General features: G+C 37.5%; 4 protein-coding genes across 5 annotated transcripts; 3 read left to right on the forward strand and 1 right to left on the reverse strand.

The window, feature by feature from the left end:
* The first annotated feature begins 1,671 nt into the window (after positions 1-1,671).
* Positions 1,672-5,218, forward strand: LOC120013699. 2 transcript variants are annotated; one of them, XM_038865591.1, is made up of 3 exons: positions 1,672-1,818; positions 3,105-3,974; positions 4,783-5,218. In XM_038865591.1, the coding sequence occupies exons 2-3, from the start codon at positions 3,115-3,117 to the stop codon at positions 4,955-4,957; spliced, it is 1,035 nt and encodes a 344-aa protein (XP_038721519.1). In that variant the 5' UTR covers positions 1,672-1,818; positions 3,105-3,114; the 3' UTR covers positions 4,958-5,218. The 2 variants fall into 2 exon arrangements, with proteins under 2 accessions (XP_038721519.1, XP_038721517.1); XM_038865589.1 differs by having other exon boundaries at positions 1,680-1,837.
* Positions 5,219-6,393: 1,175 nt separating this feature from the next.
* LOC120012836 (transcription initiation factor TFIID subunit 14b-like) lies at positions 6,394-8,987 on the forward strand. Its single transcript, XM_038864372.1, has 6 exons — positions 6,394-6,654; positions 7,328-7,416; positions 7,512-7,733; positions 7,813-8,000; positions 8,108-8,229; positions 8,664-8,987. The coding sequence occupies exons 1-6, from the start codon at positions 6,541-6,543 to the stop codon at positions 8,757-8,759; spliced, it is 831 nt and encodes a 276-aa protein (XP_038720300.1). The 5' UTR covers positions 6,394-6,540; the 3' UTR covers positions 8,760-8,987.
* Positions 8,988-9,467: 480 nt separating this feature from the next.
* On the forward strand, positions 9,468-11,922 carry LOC120012837 (peptidyl-prolyl cis-trans isomerase Pin1-like). The gene is made up of 2 exons (XM_038864373.1): positions 9,468-9,928; positions 11,628-11,922. The coding sequence occupies exons 1-2, from the start codon at positions 9,694-9,696 to the stop codon at positions 11,750-11,752; spliced, it is 360 nt and encodes a 119-aa protein (XP_038720301.1). The 5' UTR covers positions 9,468-9,693; the 3' UTR covers positions 11,753-11,922.
* Positions 11,923-11,965: 43 nt separating this feature from the next.
* LOC120012835 (zinc finger CCCH domain-containing protein 6-like) lies at positions 11,966-17,133 on the reverse strand. Its single transcript, XM_038864371.1, has 4 exons — positions 16,734-17,133; positions 14,243-14,497; positions 13,957-14,081; positions 11,966-13,875 (listed from the first exon to the last, which is right to left on the reverse strand). Exons 1-4 carry the CDS (start codon positions 16,800-16,802, stop codon positions 12,153-12,155), a joined length of 2,172 nt encoding a protein of 723 aa, XP_038720299.1. The 5' UTR covers positions 16,803-17,133; the 3' UTR covers positions 11,966-12,152.
* Between the last annotated feature and the right edge of the window lie 1,245 nt (positions 17,134-18,378).

Genomic DNA, 18,378 nt, shown 5'->3' on the forward strand with positions numbered 1-18,378 from the left:
TCTAATTAAACAATATTCAGTGTTGTAGGTAGGCCTGCAGCCATCTACATGAAAATATTGGTGTTGTCTCAAGTGGCCTGGGTACAAGAAAGAAAAGACTGACAAAGCCAAGACTGAAAGTATTTTCCTGGAAACTAGTGTTTCTTGTTCCTTGCAATCGAATTTTTTCGAAAGTCTCATCATTACATGCCCCATGATATATACATATACACATATATGTTTTGAGTTGTAACTTGTTACAGTCAGTCCTGAGATGGGTAATGGGTTTGTATATTTTTATACAATTCCTTTCCTTGTTAAATTGTGAGTGAGCAGAGTCTCCAGCTGTGAGTCTCTGTTCTGTGTGTGATATTGACAGTGCCATCATGAGATCTTCCTCTCCTTATCATGCATTTACATTGCTTTTTGTTCTCTCTCACTCTAGATACTAGAGAGTAGAGAGAGACTAGTATCTCCATGGAGATGTATGTGTGTGTGTGTGCGTTTTTTATCATATATCTCTTGTTTAATTTTCTGGGTCATTGGCCCCAATGAGAAGTAGTAGTCATTCACTCATTCTCTGTTTGTTTTGATCAAACTTTTTAAAGGGCTTTCTTTGGATTTACCTGTAAAGCAATCCCCCTCCCCTCTCTCTCTCTCTCATCCTATTTAGATCATGAGAGGATGGTTACCTCATTAGGGCCTAGTAGTGTGCAGTGCGGAGGCAAAGGTTCCCTTTTCTTTGGGGTAATCATTTACTTTGAACTTATTTTCCAACTCCATATCTCTTAAACACCACATCACAATCCCATTCCATATCTCTCTCTCTCTCTCAAGACTACTAGGCTGCTGCTATGTACGCTCTTTGCTTTCTGTCTTTTTAATGCTACGACAGAGACTTGTAACCACATATAATCACATCATATATAGTTATATACACATGTACAATAGTGTACATATATATATATATATATAGAGAGAGAGAGAGAGTAAGCCCCAGCCACAAGCTTTTCCTTTTTGTGGACCCCACCAATTCCAAAGAAAAAACATACACGACTATCTATATTTATTCGCGGATTCGAATAATAGTCCTAGGAGTGCCACCCAGGCCCACCCTTCGTCGAATGGGCCAGCCCAAACCCATTCCCTAAATGGAGCGTGCCATCAAGGCCCACCTTCAGCAAATGGGCTAGCCCAAATTTTAATCCATATATGCTTTCCACTTTTATATCAAGTTTTCCATATATAGATCTGCCGCCAAAATTAAACCCAAATCCGATGCTTGCTACACTTTTTTTTTTTTTTTAGTGACTGGGAACCCAAGAGTCAGGCCATCACGGACCCACTCTTATATGATAACACGTTCTAATACATGTCTATGTCTTAGTTCAGTCGTGAATATAATCTCAAACAGGGAATTATTGTTTGTTAGTTGGTACACATTGATACGCATCCAATAAACCTGTATAATTAGTAAAATGTTAATAAAAAAGCTACACTTGAATAACTTTAACTTAAAAAGATTGGGTAAAAATAACTTACTACTGTGTCTACGTAACGCCTCCATCCATTGTTGTTAAAAGCGTAAGTCTCCCATCATTGCTGAATTTTATGACATTTTGCATCAGATGCATCTCCCCCAAACAGGACCAAAGGGCCTGATCTTCCTTGTAGACAGGTGTCGCGTCGACCTCGACAGCGCACCTTTCCTATTCTATAGTCGATCGCATTCAATAAAAACATCTTTTTTGGCCTTTCCTTCTCCAACCTTCCCTTCCAATCAGAGCCTTAGACCTCTCTCTCTCGAACAATTCTCTTGCTCTTTCTGGCTAGCTCAAGGTCTCCGCCAACACGTTTGGTTTGTCTTTTATTCTTTTCTCATTCTAGTGTTATTTTTGTTTTGTTGATGGTTTAGGGTTTGATTAGGAAGAAGGTGCATTTAGCGTTGTGTTATTCTGTGGTTGACGAAAATTAGGGTTCGTTTAGGGCTTCTTAAAGCTAACCCAGAACTTTTAAAGTGCTGTTAATTACGATCTTCTAATTGAGTTTCATGATCGCGATGGTGGCATTTTTTTCCGGGTTGTGGCATATTTACTTTCAGATGATCAAGTATTTTATTTTGGTTGTAAGTTTTTCGAATGAATTGTGGTTGCAAATTGCAATCATCAAGTATTAGGTGTGCCGGACATAAATGTTTCTGTTTTAACGTTTCTATGATAGTGGCCAAAATGGTGTCTCTTGGAAACGCATTTATCATGTTTGTGTTGTGTTTCTCAGATTTCTGGGTAGCTCTCAAATGTTAGACTTGGGTTGAGTTTGGAATTGCATATTTCATCTACTTCTGCTTATTTTAAAGAATAATGTAAAAGCAAACAAAATTCTCCTTAATAATGTGGTTGTAAACTATTTATAGATGGCCAGACTCGGTAAAAAGAGTGCAAGTATTGAAGCATGTGAATGCTAGACTGTGAAAGTTGTATAGTTTTCTTTGATCATTGTTGAATCACGATATCTTTTATGGACTGCTTAAATGGCGTTAGTGAACATAGGAGCTTTAGTTTATTGGAGGAGATCATATTTCTGCTTCGGTAACATGTGTTTCTACTGTCCTTTTGAACACCCTTGACTATGGTCAGTTAGCTTGTTAGGATCTTTGTGCGTTTGAAAATATATGAGTTTACTACGTAAGCCTTGGAATTCCAGCTTAGTGGACAATAGATGATTCTGTATTGATAAAATTTAATCTCCTCGGATGCGCCCAAATTCGTCTAATTAGGTGGCCACATCCTTCTGTTAATGAATTCCCATGAGCTTTATGAGATAGAGTTTGGAATTTTAGTTAAATGGAAGAATAGATATTCTGGTCCAAGCAAGAATTTTCTGCCAACTATCGCTTTGGACCCTCTTGACTAGGTTAGTTATCTAGTGAGGATACCTATGCCCATGAATTTATATGAGTGTTATTACTTATTTGCATGGGTCAGCTATACTTTAGAGGTATATGTGAATGTATATTTAATGCTCTTTGTGCTTCATAAAAGAGTGCTCTCTTTCCAAAGAGTTCATTAAATATAACCTTTATACTGGTTTGAACTTGAAGTACTCATTCCTGTTATATCCCGCAGAGGAAAGGGCATGGCAACAGAGGAAGATGTTGACTTGTCAAGTTTGAAGTCTCAGCTGAGCGAAACTCATGAAGTTTGGAAGCAGGAGATGGAGCGGCGCCAGTCCCAAGTTGATGTATTACAAGCAAAGCTTATGGAGGTGAAGGCTAGAATACAAAGTTCTGAAGAAGATACAAAGAAAGAGTTAGACCTTCTTTGGCGAAGAGTGAAAACTACTGCAACATTATTGACGTACTTGAGATCAAAAGCAAGAATCATGGCTGTACCCCATTTGGCCAGTACATCGTGTGGCATCAAAGAGTTAGAAGAGGTTGGGCTTGTTGATAAAAATGGGACACCTTTATCTGATTGGTCAAGGAATGTTGATCTTTCTTCATTTGATGGTCCTGATGAAGAAACATGGATTAAAATTAGTGAGCTCCATGGTTCCTTGGATGACCAAGATGGAGCTTATATTGGTGAAATACTTAAGTCTGTGCAGATGGTCACGGATGTAATGGAAGTTCTTGTTAAGAGGGTTGTCATGGCAGAATCTGAAACTGCAATTGAAAAGGAGAAAGTAAGTATAGGACAGGAAGAAATCAGAAAGAAGTCTGTACAAATTGATGGCATGTCTTTGAAATTAGAAGAGATGGAAACGTTTGCTCTGGGAACAAATAGCATTTTGAATGAAATGCGCCAGAGGGTTGAGGATTTGGTAGAAGAAACATCTAGACAGAGGCAACGAGCTGCAGAAAATGAACAGGAGCTTTGTCGAGTGAAGAGTGACTTTGAGTCATTGAAATCCTATGTTAGCAGTCTCATAAGTGTAAGGGAAACTCTCTTATCATCGGAGAAGCAATTTCAAACTATTGAGAGGCTCTGTGAACGGTCAGTATAGTTGGCTAAGTTTCAATTGAAGTTTCCTTGATTACTTTCAGAGTTTAATTTCTATTGGGTGTTACCGTGTTAGTTTCTTTTTCAACAGAGAAAAAAAGGACTTCTAACTTTCTTGGGCTGCTCATGAAAAAAAAAAAACAAACTCTCTCTTGGGCTTGATGCTTCTGCTCATTTCTTTTTCTTTTTCCCTTCCCTATTTCATATTGTTCTCCAGGGTTGTAGCTGTCTGCTTTACAGATTTTTCAGAAGTTGTTAGACTCCCTATTTGCCTGATAACTCACATTTCAAAATTCTAACAATATGAATTATATGATTACGGTTTCTAATATTGCATGATAAGTCCAGCATGGATTTCTTTTTCGAGGCACTTCCATATGGAATGAGTGTAGGGAAGTGCTTTATGTGAATTAGAGTAGCAATATACTAATGTCATGTTTGGGTAATAGTAACATTTGATTATGCCTCAAGAGTCGAGGCCTGGCCTGGCCTGCCTTAGATTATCGGAGATTATTTTTTTGGTCTCAGATTTCCATCCTTTATTCTGAAATTTCTGTCAGAACTTGTGGTTGGTAGCTGTCGATATTCCTTTTGGATGGTGGTGGTTGTGTTCTCAGCTGCTTATTATGCCATGTGGATTTGGTCTGGGAAATTCCTCTTCCAGTTGAATAATCTACTGAGGCAGTTAAGGGATTTCTAGATTTAATTGCGTTGGGCGCAGTTATGATACTCATTCACACGGAAATACTTTTCATTTAGAAATTCTTTTGTTACTAGTCACCTAAAAGAAGTTGTGTTGCAGGTTAGTTGCAAAGACAACTCAATTGGAGGGTGAGAAGATGCAGAAAGAGGCAGAAGTTCAGAAGCTTATGGAAGAGAACGTGAGGTTAAGTGCTCTTCTTGATAAAAAAGAGGCCCAGCTTCTAGCTATGAATGAACAATGCAAGGTGATGGCGTTGAGTGCTTCATATATCTAATCGTTGGGCATTTTGTATTCTGCATTGGGTGGCGGCTGTTTTCTTCATACAGTTTGGCAGTCTGCCAGAGAGAGTGTGTGTAATCGAGGAATGCTGGATTCTGCCATATGTTTCAGATACTTAATTCAAAAATGTATTTGAAGATCTCAATCCCCATACTTTATTTAAAGTACTGTTTATGCTGTCAGTAAATTTGAAGCCAGAGAGCATTGATGGCTGTAGTTGTGTTGTTATAATGCAGTTTCGCTTCTCTGTCGTAAAGCTTGCTTTGATTCTCAACCATAACCTTCCTTTTCTCCTCAGGCTCTCTCCTCAGGCTCTAGGGCGCGCTACTCTGGATGTAGCTTCTACAGTTCAGAGGTCATCCCTTCACCATTTCTTGAATCTTCTCTTTGTTCTTTATCCTTAAAAGGTTATGTGATATTGGAAACATTGGGCTGCCTTGTGATACTCAATTCCTCAGCCAGAGTAGAAAGAATTATGAGAAGCTATCCACTATTCATTTGGAACTTGGGAAAAAAAACCTTTGATGGCATATGTTAATCTACTCATGGTTCTCTTCCATGCTGAACAGCCATATCGGTCTTCACTTTAGTGTCGGTCCTTAACATGGATTGAAGATTCAGTCTCTCATCTGATTTAATTCAGTTTTATTCATGTGGATCATTTTGTAGGTGACTGAAATTACAATTGAATTTATTTAAATTTAGGATGGTAAACGAACCATAAGAATGCTTATAGGGGAAAATGAACTATAAAATACCATCTTTAATCGTTACATTTTATTTAGGATTAAGATAGGGGTAATTGGGGCCTTTTTTAAAATTTTTTTTTTTATTTATATATATCTCGTTATTTTATTTGGGATCCTATTCTTTTTCGTTTCTTTGGACTTCTATGGAATCAAGAAATATGCTTCTTTATAAAAAAAAAAAAGAAAAGAAATAGGCTTATTGCCCCTTTTTTTTGATACTTCTATTGAACCAATAAATAAGTTTGATTGCTCTATCTTTTTGATAGAATAGATTGAAGACATCTTTGATCATTCAAATCAAAGCAATTTGAAGTCCAACTGGGGTGTATATGACATAACCGATCAATAAAAATACTCCAATGTTGTCATATATTCTATACATCACACTAGATAGATGTCATATTCATGGGATACAATTCATTTTTAAGATGCCTCAATGGTGAAATGGTAGACACGCGAGACTAAAAATCTCGTGTTAGGGAGCTTGTAGGTTGGAAGGGAAAAAAGAAACAATAGAAAATATGTATTTAAATTAGGTGGTAAGATCATTATTTTTTTTACAGTATAAGATTATCTTTTACAATTTAAAATCTAACCATAATAAAAAAATATGTAAGAGTATCAGAGACGGTAGCCCACTAGCCTCTGCTGCTGAATACGAAAAGAAAAGAGGAAAAAGAAGGGAAATAGTTAAAACTTAAAAGAGGGTTAAAAGTTTAAACGACGGTTAGAGAGAAATAGCGAATTTCATCAGAATCAAATCCTCTAATTTCTTGAACGTAGAAATTGGTCCTAAAACCCTAGTCTGGTGCGACAGCGAGTGCTGAAAATGCCAAACGCTGCATCACTGCCTGCAACAACACAAGGTGAGGCCGAAGCTGACGATGGTGCAATACAGCGCCTCAAATTGGCTAAAACCACTCACGATAGCGACAACAAGAAGGTAGTCTTTTTTCTTTGCTGAAGTTAAATTTCTGGATACATCTACGTTTTAGTCATCCCACGCAAACGAACTTATTTTTGAGGTCACCGGTATGAAATCTCACGCTTCTCTGGATTATTTATGGTTTGTTTATTGCAGGGACTGAAAACTGGCTTGCTTTTTTTTTTTTTATTGTTATTATTAAATATGTTGCGCCATAATGTTCCGTTGTTATGGTTTATGCATGCATAATTCTTCCTATGAGTGGTTTGTTGTTTAATCATCTAGTAGAGGACTGAAAATTGTTTAGTGCTTTTTTACTGTATACCTATTCTGTGGGAAGATTAGAATCTTATTTATGGAGAGCTGTAATTTGTTGTTTCTAACTTTGGTGGTTCCGTTTGTGGTTAAATAAGATATTTAACCTTTCTTGAGACGTAAAATAGGAAGAATCTTTATTTAGCTTTTGTTGCGATTGAGTTCCGAGCCTAGGATCGGAGATGCTGAATGTTTTTCATAAGCATGATTATTTTTCTTCTTTCCATTTTCCATTCAAAACAAAATAATGATACTTTTTCCTTTTAGTACATTCAGTTGGTGTAATTCATGTAGTTGTTATCATCATGGTGATTGTTTATCATAATATATTTAATAGCATATGCTACCTTTTTTTTTCCTTTTTTTTTTGAATCAGCCTGCAGGAAGGAGACTCAAAGATGCTGAAGTTAGTGTTCCTATAGTATATGGGACAATCGCATTTTACCTTGGGCGAAAGGCTAGTGAGTAAGTTTTTTGTTACCGTGTTAGTTTTATCCAGAATTGTCTGCTCGCATTATGAATTTTCACAAATGTCTCCTACATTTGCTCTCATCAATTAGGTCTCAGTCACATAAGTGGACTGTCTACGTTCGTGGGGCAACAAATGAGGATCTCAGTGTGGTGATAAAGCGAGTTGTATTCCAACTGCATCCCAGTTTCAATAATTTTACCAGAGTTGTTGATTCCCCTCCGTTTGAATTAACAGAGTGTGGCTGGGGTGAATTTGAAATAGCCATATCCCTTTGCTTCCATGCAGATGTCTGTGATAAGCAGTTGGATTTGTGAGTATTTTTCTGAGTCTAGTACTCGGTCCACTTGCGGTGGTAAAATGTTTAGCAATGGTTTTTTGAACATTTGTAGGTATCACCATTTGAAGTTGTATCCTGAAGATGAATCTGGTCCACAGACAACAAAAAAACCAGTTGTTGTGGAATCCTACAATGAAATTGTTTTTCCAGAACCTTCTGAGAATTTTTTGGCTCGTGTGCAGAATCATCCTGCTGTAATAGTCCCCCGGTTGCCTGCCGGATTTAATTTACCTACTCCTGGTAAACATTTTCTTCTCTGTCATGTTTGTTGCGTTCTTTTTATTTTTAAGATAATCGTGTTCGTTGTATTCTGTATGTCCTCATATTTTCTATTTGGCTTTCTGCAGTGCCATTTGAAGATATGAACCGTAAGGAGAGAAGTGACACCAAAGAACATTTGCTTAGTCAGTGGTTCACGAATTTCTCAGAGGCGGATGAGCTTTTGAAACTTGCAGCAGCTCGTCAGCAGGTTTGAATTGTTTAGTTGCATTCTTTTAGTGTAAAAGGGATTTTTTTGAACTTCTATCATTGTTCATGGTACTGTTCAAAATTTTTTTATTTAAAATTGCTCTTTGTAATTGCCCTTTGTAGCTTTTTTTGAACGGCAGAAGAATAATTGTGGTAACTCAACTTGCATTTTTTGCATAATGGATCTTCTGGTATCTTGGGAGTAGTCCATTGAAAATTCACTTATTGTTCAAGATGGAACTAGGCTTACGTTTCCCTAGTTGCATTTTGTTTACAATTATTTTTTTCCACTTTCTTTCTCTTTTTACTTTCACTTTTGTATACTTGTTAGTTTCCTTCTTTTTCGTTTTCTAATGTTTTTTTTTTTGCCTATCAAGAGGAAATGAAAATAATACCTTGTGGGGATTTCATTTTGATGGCTCTTGAATTTAATAGGTGCAAGCTCACATTATCAAGCTAAGAAGACAATTGAGCGCGATTGATGGCGCAACACAGCCACCGAAAGCAACAGCGACTTATGAATACGCATGATTATGGAGTTTCCTCATCAAGTCTGAACACTCAAGAAATGCTTGTGGTAACTGGATGTAAACCATGGAGTAGCTCTTCTTGTGGGACTGTCTTTATTAGTTATTGTAAAGATAAGAATGACTTAAGTATCTACTGTAGAAAGTTGCCTTAACATTTCGCGATTAGAGAAGGTAAATGTAAAAATTCATTCTCCATCTAGGATTTTAGATGTATGAGTAGGAGAAGAAATCTGATTTTCTGATATTCTATACATTTTTACTTTTGATTGTGCAAACTAGGAGGGCTATACTAACCATATCTTTGGCAGACGAATTTAAAGTAATGTTAGCTGTTCAATCATCTTCTTCTTGTTCTCTTTTTTCAGTTATATCCCGATCAAGTATACTTGTAGTTATGGCATACATTGATGTGGTGCGCCAGAAGCATGGGACAATGTCAATTCATGTAGTGCATGGACGGGGTCAATTTATAGGCAATTTACATCATAATATATCTCAATTTTTAACTAACCATGTGTTTTTGACCATGTGTTATTATCAAAAACTCGTGAATTGACATCATAATATTGGTTATGGTACACTATATTAATATATGATATGGCGATACATTTTTGAAATTTGAAACCGCTCATCGTCATTTTCAACTAACCATGTATTATCACAAAAAATTGTGAATTTGACACCATAATGATCTCCATTTTCAAAAGTACTATTGAATAATTTGTCGTTCCTTGACAATTGACATGCGTACGTTGACAAGTGGAGATTGTGAGCATGGGAACGGCTATACGCTCACACCGCAGCGAAGTTAGAGTCCGATCGGGAGAGGAAAAAACACCTTTAACCTCATCGGCAGATCGAGCGGCAGCGAAGTTAGCGGCATCAGTAGCAGCGAAAACAAGAGAGGAAGAGTGAGGAGCGAAAAGTAATCAAAAATGGCGTCGGCTAATCAAGTGACGGCTTCTCACATCCTCATAAAGCACGAGGGCTCTCGCAGGAAGGCGTCGTGGAAGGATCCAGAAGGCCGTGTCATCAAGAACACTACCAGAGAGAGCGCCGTCTCCCAGCTCAAAGCCTTCCGTGATGACATAGTTTCCTGCAAGGTTAAGTTCGAGGACATCGCTAGCCGGTTCTCGGACTGTAGCTCCGCTAAACGTGGCGGCGATCTCGGTCGGTTCATATTTTCTATCTCTTTCTTTTCATTGTATAGTAACTTTCTAATTTTGTTCGATGCGTGGAATCTAGATATGTATGTGAGTTGTTGATTAACGAGTCTAACATGTTTGTGTTTGGTTCTTCCGGAGTTCTAGTTAGGTTTTGGGTTTTGAGATGTTTGGATCTGATTCAGGGTTTTTGTTTTTAAGCATTCATTTTAGGTTTCAGATTATTAATTTTTGGTTGAAAATTCGCATTGACTGACTTGCTTTTCCCCATCTGATTTTTAATTCATTGCGGAAACTTGAATCGTTGATATTATAGGAATAATGCTGTGTATCATTTTCCTCGTGTGATTTTTTAACTGAAGTATGAATGGATTTTCTTGTTAGAACTTATAAATTATCCACTGAAGTTTGTAGTGCTAATGGTATTCATGGAGGTTATTGCATCTGTCTTTACTCATGAGTTTGGCATAGCAAAGTTACAGGGAAGTTAATTTTAGATTCTTGCTGAGACGGCCATTCTCTGTTCAAATATTTATAGAATTATTGAAATTAATTCATGGTTTTAGTCTCTTGTTAGATGCTATGCATCATGTCTCTCAAACTCCGACGTTTGTTTGTGGCATAAAAAGTCCCGTAATGCTGCAAATTTGGTTTACAGGACATTAGCTCTATGCATCAAGCATAGTGTTTGCATCTCATCATCATCATTCGAGCTTTTATCCCAAAAAATGTGTTCGTTTTCGCCATTCATCATCTCATCACCATCATCAATGGGAATCCACTACGTGTATTAGTTTTTCCTCCGTACATTTCTATGTAGCATCGTACTTTCATCCACTCCTATTGAATTCATATAATTTCTTATTATTTCAAGTAATGTATTTTTAGGTCTACCTCTTCACTTCATACTCTCTCCTAAACAAATTCTCTTGATTCTTCTTACCATCGCATCGCTATTTCTACCTTACACATGTCCATACCATCTTAAACTGTTTTCTCGCAACTGATCTTTAAGTGGTGTTACTGTTGCATTATATATAATAATTTCATTTCTTATCATATCTTTACCTTGTGGTGCTACTCCTACCTTATTCGAATAATTTCATGGGAATCACACTTGCATCTGGGAGCTGTTGTGATTCATTTGAATGCAACTTGACACTTCTATTAAATTGCTTTTGTATGACAAATCTAAATTTCCTGGAGAGGGAGTCATTGGTTCGATGTAAGCGCACAAGTCAGATATACTAATATAGAAGATGTATTATGTTGCTTCCCTATTTCCTAAACGATGGTACTGAACCTTTAAGCATTCATTAAAGGGTCATTATATCATGGTTAAATTGACCAGTCCTGATTACTTTATATGTTACCAGGTGCTATGGTTTTTTTTTTTAATCTCATGTCGTTTTTAATATGCTATCCAGCTTGTTTTTCTTCTCTTTATGGAATAGTCATAGTGTACATGGCTAGTGATTGGTTTACATTTTGCATTCTTGACATCCTTGTCTTATCATGAAACAATGTTGATTACTGTGAGAATTTTGTTTTATTCTGTTGTAGATTTATTTTCTTGTCTTTCTTTTTTGTTCTCCTCGCTGTGGTCTCTGAAGTTTGTCTTTGTGTTAGATGTATGCTCACTTAGTGTCCAAAGGGAAGGTGAAAGATGTAGTGATTAATGGAGTTGTATTCAAATAATGTTCCAGGTCCATTTGGTCGGGGACAAATGCAGAAGCCTTTCGAGGATGCTACATATGATCTTAAAATTGGCGAGATAAGTGACATCGTGGATACTGATAGCGGCTCCCACATCATAATGAGGACTGGTTGAAGAACTGGTTGAAGATGGAAGGAGATGCATTTGTCTTACTGGGCAAATTTTCTTTTGTGTAAGCAAAACATATTTGAGTATTGATAATCAGGATAAAATGTCCCTCACTTGCTGCATTTTGCGAGTGATGCTTCTTTTTACTCAATGGTAGTTTGTTTACCTTTCTAGTCCGGACTTCCAGTTACTCATGTACAGAATTGTTGCTCAATATCCTTAAACAAAAGAACAAACAAAAAATTTGTCATTAAAAACACTGTTATGAACTTCTGTGAAACTAATTTGTTCAAAATCTCTCTCAAGTCTGTATGTCTCCCATCCCTTTCATTCTCACGTTCAAACCTCTACATAGTCCACTCAATATTTGTTGTCGATGACATACATCCTTGCGGGTTTCAATGCCTCAGCTTTTCACATTTCCCCCCAGGCCTAGCTTCATTCTCTTTGGATTAGGGGCCTCCAATGTGCTACTGCATGTTTCATGCAAGAACTGACAAGACACGCCATTCCTACATCCCCGGGAGCTCTTAAAGAATATGCAAGGCTTCTGAATCTTCGGTTTGAATTCTCTCTCCAGGTTATGATGGCTAGCAGTATATGGTGGTATATGCCCAACCTGAGGTTCTTCCTGTTGAACTCCATGTTCCCTGATGAGGCTCTTAATGTAGTCTTTATTCTTCACCTGATTGTTTTGCATACCCACAAAAGAAGGTACTGGAAAACCATTCGATTGGACAGGCGATCTGTGCAAAGAACTGGGGTTCATGGCAGTGAAAGAAGTGACTGGAAAGCTGCCAGTTTGAACAGACATTGCAGGCAAGTTTGCCTCCATCCCATTAGGTTTCAAGAACATGTTTCCAATTTCCATTCCAACTAATGGATAGGGTGGCAAGACTCGGCTAGGTTCTGGCCCAACTAAAGGAACTGATGGAGCTACTTGCTTTACCCCAAAATCTACCCCAGATACTGGCATATAACCTAGCTGAGGAGACGTCCAAGTAACTGTTGGCCGCAACTGTGGCTGAGGAGACATCATAGTTACAGTTGGCCGCAATTGTGGCTGAGGAGACATCCTAGTTACCATTGGCCGCAACTGTGGCTGAGGAGACATCATAGTTACCACTGGCTGCAATTGTGGCTGAGGAGACATCCTAGTAACCATTGGCTGCAACTGTGGCTGAGGAGACATCCTAGTTACAGTTGGTCGCAACTGTGGCTGAGGAGACATCATAGTTACAGTTGGCTGCAACTGTGGCTGAGACATCATAGTTACAGTTTGCTGCAATTGTGGCTGAGGAGACGTCCTAGTTACCACTGGCCGCAACTGTGGCTGAGGAGACATCGTAGTTACCACTGGCCGCAACTGTGGCTGAGGAGACGTCCTAGTTATGGTTGGTCGCAACTGTGGCTGAGGAGACATCCTAATTACAGTTGGCTGCAACTGTGACTGAGGAGACATCCTAGTTATGGACCGCAATTGTGCCTGAGGAGACATCCTAGTTACAGTTGGCCGTACCTGTACATCGTGCGAGCTTCTAGTTGCAGGCATGGGTGACAGGACCATTTCAGGTTTTGGGTATGATGCACTGACCAATCCAGTAAGGGGTTTTGATGACAACGTTGGTGTATCTGTGCCGGAAGAAGCCCCATTTTCTTTCATCAGTTGCTGAATCATAATTGGGTCACTAAAGATTTTAATGAGCAAATCTGTGTCGATCATACTTCCTTCCTCCTTACTTTTAACGATTGCAGTTACAGCAGCTTCTGCTGCTGTAATTAGATCAGTTAGCAGCTCTGGTGCAGGTATATCTAAGGCACGTAGTAATTCAGAAGAGGGTTTTTGACAGGCAGGTAGAGTTTTAGGAGAACATTTTTCACCAACATCATGTAGCAATCCAGATGTGGGTTTTTGATTGGCAGCAGGCTCAAAAGCAAGGGTGTTAGGAGTTTTCGATGATGATAGATGTTGAGGCCCGGCAGGCAGGTGGTCAGCTGTAGAGGTATTCAGTGGTGCAACCAAATCAGATGGTATAACTATAGCCTCTTCTTCTTCATTGATCAATGGTACTTCAGGTGTAAGACTATCATCATAGTGTTGGTCTTCTATGTCCAATGAAACAGAAGGGCTACATGGACAAGGATCGAAAAAGGCTTAGTTATAAACACATAAAGTAATTGCCAGAAAAGAGGTAAGGTAGAAATTTTGCCTGGGAGGAATGTGAGACAGACTCGGATAAACTGCTTCGGGCAATCTCATTTCCCTCAGTTTCTGAGAGTCTCTCTCCAGGCTTTCTTCACCGGCTGCAACAAGCCAGTTGTGACGCATAATGAACTGTTTTCAAGAATATAAGTCAAGCACTCAAGCCATTAGATTCAATTAGTGATTCAATTAGTGAACTTTAACAATTGATTTACTGACATGATGAAATGCAAAATATTGTACGAAGAAAATATCTCAAGATTTATGCAAAATATTTTTCTAAATCTTCTTACTTTTGGTGGGCACTTCCACTTAATTTGAGGGATGCGGAACGGTTTATCACAGACATTGGGGCAGCCTTTAGACCCGGGGAAGTGGGCTTGAGATTCCATATCATTTGATCGCCATAGCCCTGATGACCTCACATGACAATGAGATAGCACGGCACCAACTTTTGGTGGACACAACATCCCTGATGACTTCAATTGACCTTGCAATCGCTCATCACTAACATCTGAATGAGAATCTTTGGCAAGAAAAAGCTTCACCTATATAAAGTGAGAAATTAATCATTACATTACAACAGATTTTTCGTCAAAATAAATGATTTAAAATTTGAAAACTCAATCAAGAAATTGAGTAGTGTGACACCACATGATAAAGAGAGAGAAAAAAAAAAGGAGGTTCAGTTCCTAAAATACAGTCAAACCCCAGAAATAATCCTCATAATCATAAAGGTTGTAGGACTTCAAAGCATAACAAAGTTCAAATAATCAATTTTGACATAATAGATTTAATAATAATTACTTTCGCACAGCTATTTCAACACAATATAACCTTCCCATCATCGCCAGTTAGCTACGCTTCTGCTTGCTTTGAAGGTGGGAAAAAATGAAAAATATAAGCAGAAGCAAGTTAAAGATAATAAGCCAAATCAGCGCTACCACTCGTAAGTCGTAACCCTGGAATGCAGTAACCCCTAAGACAAGGATGCTAGAGAAAAGGATCCATAGTCCTCTTAACAGAAGCAAACACTCTTTATGTGACTCGCAGAGCCATGTCAATCGTAAAAAAGAACTATGATGAAATATATAATCCGCGAATTGCCACTGCCACAAATATACAAGAAAGTGCATAATCATTTCCAAGAAAGTCAAATAGCATCACAAATGTCTATCCAGAAGTCACAACATTAGTACCCATTTCTTCCTGCAAGATTAACTTATCATCATCAAAGCCTTTGTTCCAAACAGTTTGGGGTTTAATAGACTTATAAGCTTACAAATTTTCAGACAGATAGTCAAAAGAGCTTTCTCCACATTCAGCATACGTCATACTTAAAATCTTTAGAAAAAGAAAATAAAAATAGAAATTGATGTACTAGGTTCTTATAGTGGTAACAGAGTAAAAAAGGACAAATATACAAAGCCTCTACATGTAGAAAATCTGTTTCAAAGATTCAAACATATGACATCTAGATTGCAATAAATCACTTTTCCAATCCAACAATATCCACACTCAACGAGTAATAAATGAAAGACTAATGCAAAAACTCCAGAACAGTTAAGAAAATTGGAGCTGATAAACCAAGAAAAAGGAATCATGAGAATGCATCATCAATCTGTTTTTCCAACCGTGAAATTAAATGCAATTCTGCTGACATCTCAATTAATCACTGGGTAGAGTTCAATTTGCATATACATAGAAAGAACATAATGTACTATTTAAAGAACATAATGAATTGTAATCACCATTACATCATAATTGTTACATTTTTTAAATCCATAGCAGATAGAACTTTTAAGGCCTACTGATGAGAAAACAGGCGAGAAGATTTTTTTCCTTCCACTTTATTCTGGAAATAATTCCAAAGTTTGAAAATTTGTTAACACACTTTGTCCTGAATAAAATTAAATATCAGTTCTTAAAACACATTTAAAAGGAAAAATCTCGAAGAACTGGGTCAGAAATGTAACAATCAGATCTTCCGAAGAATATTTTATTTTTGGTTGATCTTCCGTTAAAATGTCCATAAATCCACTTTTGAAAATTTAGTGATTTTCAATAGTTTAGAGTAACTGGTTGTGCGTAAACATGGATGTACAGCTTCAGAGTTTCAAGTTTTCCATAAATTCATTTTCTATTGCAATACAATGAATGAAAACTTTCAATTCATTGACGAAACTTAATGAACGATGATATTTTAAGGAAACATATATTTAAAATCTCTCGCGAAGCCTTTTGCGGTATGGTATAAATTTGGCACAAACCACAATCAGAAATTAATTACCAAGTGGGGAAAATCAAGGAGTTATTACGCAACAATTCAAAATTTCCCGCGGTAAAGCCTAATGTGGCGCAAGCCGCAATCAGGCAATTAAATGACCAAGAAGCAGCATTTGAAAAACAAATGTTCATAAGAATCATTCTCATCTATCAATCCAACAAAAATCCCACTTTCCACAATAGTGAATTGAACACTGAACAATTGGTAGTTTTCTTACTCATAATTGAATCGCTACATTATATCAAGAAATATTTTCATCAATACATCAAATTCCTGATAGCCTTTCAGTGTGTATCCACTCTGAAGGAGTAAAAACAAACATGCAAACAAATCAATTGATAATAAAGGATCACAATAATATAGCAGTTACTTCAAGTTTCAATCTTCGTTACTTTGAGACCGATAAATGCACAAATCAATCGGAACAAATACACACAGAATCAACCATTATCGGGAGCAACAAATGTAAACTTCGATTGAAGAAATTTAAACAATACCTGACAAGGATTACCACCCGCCCACGACGCCCTGTTCCGTTTCCTCGATAGATTCGTTTCCAGTCTCATTCTCACTTCCTGAAACAGTTCGGATTACTAATGAAATTTCTTCAAAATTGAGAATGTATTGGCAGACCTAGAAGTCGATTCAGTAGTATATCATCACTGAACTGGAGAACCCCTAAAAAGATTCTCAAAATTCTGTGAATGATAACCATGATGACGAGGAATCGAAGCCATAATAGGAAAAACATATATGTGTAATAATGCTGGCTCTAAGAATTGCTGGCACTGATTCATGTATGGGCTTTGAAGGCAAAGATTTTGGCTGGTTACGGCTGTGGCCTGTATGGTAGAAGAGTTTGATTTTCAATTCCAGGAAACGTCATTTTTCTTTTTGCCAAAAACAAAAAAATGATCATTATCTTTAATTGGACTCAATTACCTACCTTTTCTTATGACAATTGGATGTCTGATTGCAGCTATATTTAGCATGCAAGTTTGTCAACTCGACATTCGATATATACTTAAACTCGGGACATCATACTCATTTATAGAAATTTTTATCTTGACGACACGCGTGATTATAAAGATATTACTCTAAGTGATAATCGAATTGAATACATTTTGAGTTTATATAGGTGATCACAAAAATATTACTCTAAGTGATAATCAATTTTAGTACATTTCGAGTTCATATGATTTGACTCGAGAGACGATCACCACTAGACTTTTATCCAAATGATTTTGATTGTAGCTATCGATTACATGATTTGTTTAATAAAAAAAACATATATTATGTATCATATTACAATTTTTTTCTAAACTTTAATTTTCTGAATCCAGGTAGAGTGATTATTCAGCTATGGGAAGCCGGGCCAAGAGATAATGATTTATGGGCCTCATATTTTTTTGGGCCAATCAAGTTATTATTGTTCCAGTGATAGATCGCGAATTCGGATTTGATCTCCAGGGAGCGAGAGTGAGAGGGGGAGAGAAGAAGTTGCGCGGAAAAGTTAAGTCTGGCTTGGTTTGGGACTATGGAATTGGGCTTAAGATATCACTTACATCGACTGAAAGGCCCATTAGTGGCCCAATACGGTCCAAGAAGTTCCTAGGATACAGGCTGGACCAGTGGCCCATTTTGTTTTAAAAAGAGGCCCAGCTTTCAACTGTCACATCTCTATCAATATGGGCTTCGTAGTTCGTATTATGGATCACGGACTGAATCTCGCCGGTACCAGAAACTCTTGATGGACAATAGAACAAAAATCTCACATCAGTCTCGTATAACATAGTTGAGTTATTTATAAGCAACATCAGCTCCTTTTACATTGAATATGCGTTTTCTGAACCTAAGAACCAATGACAACAGCCTATGAAGAACAAATTCATGCAAATCCGTGATCCATAACGGATAACTACTTCAACAAGTTATAACACGTTTGTAGAATTGGAGGGAGAGAAAAGTGTAATTCTATTATGTTTGCACCTAGCTAGTGTCACTTCTTGTGTTTGTGGGAGTGTTGTCTACATTATCTTTTGCATGAGGGGGGCTGAATAGAGAAAAGGTGGTCTACTAAGCTGTTGTTGCGTGCCATGATTGGCATCATTGTTCTCCAAAAAGGGCAAGGAGGCTTTGTCT

Source organism: Tripterygium wilfordii, chromosome 13, assembly GCF_013401445.1.
Source record: "Tripterygium wilfordii isolate XIE 37 chromosome 13, ASM1340144v1, whole genome shotgun sequence".
Classification (NCBI taxonomy): domain Eukaryota; kingdom Viridiplantae; phylum Streptophyta; class Magnoliopsida; order Celastrales; family Celastraceae; genus Tripterygium; species Tripterygium wilfordii.

Coding starts and splice junctions, on each gene's coding strand:
- LOC120012836 (XM_038864372.1), top strand. CDS start 6,541: ATGCCAAACGCTGCATCACTGCCTGCAACAACACAAGGTGAGGCCGAA. Junction 6,655..7,327: donor ACGATAGCGACAACAAGAAG/GTAGTCTTTTTT, acceptor TTTTTGAATCAG/CCTGCAGGAAGGAGACTCAA. Junction 7,734..7,812: donor TGTGATAAGCAGTTGGATTT/GTGAGTATTTTT, acceptor GAACATTTGTAG/GTATCACCATTTGAAGTTGT.
- LOC120013699 (XM_038865591.1), top strand. CDS start 3,115: ATGGCAACAGAGGAAGATGTTGACTTGTCAAGTTTGAAGTCTCAGCTG. Junction 3,975..4,782: donor ATTGAGAGGCTCTGTGAACG/GTCAGTATAGTT, acceptor GTTGTGTTGCAG/GTTAGTTGCAAAGACAACTC.
- LOC120012835 (XM_038864371.1), bottom strand. CDS start 16,802: ATGAGACTGGAAACGAATCTATCGAGGAAACGGAACAGGGCGTCGTGG. Junction 14,498..16,733: donor CGGGTGGTAATCCTTGTCAG/GTATTGTTTAAA, acceptor CACTTTATATAG/GTGAAGCTTTTTCTTGCCAA. Junction 13,876..13,956: donor CTGTCTCACATTCCTCCCAG/GCAAAATTTCTA, acceptor TTGTCCATGTAG/CCCTTCTGTTTCATTGGACA.
- LOC120012837 (XM_038864373.1), top strand. CDS start 9,694: ATGGCGTCGGCTAATCAAGTGACGGCTTCTCACATCCTCATAAAGCAC. Junction 9,929..11,627: donor TAAACGTGGCGGCGATCTCG/GTCGGTTCATAT, acceptor ATAATGTTCCAG/GTCCATTTGGTCGGGGACAA.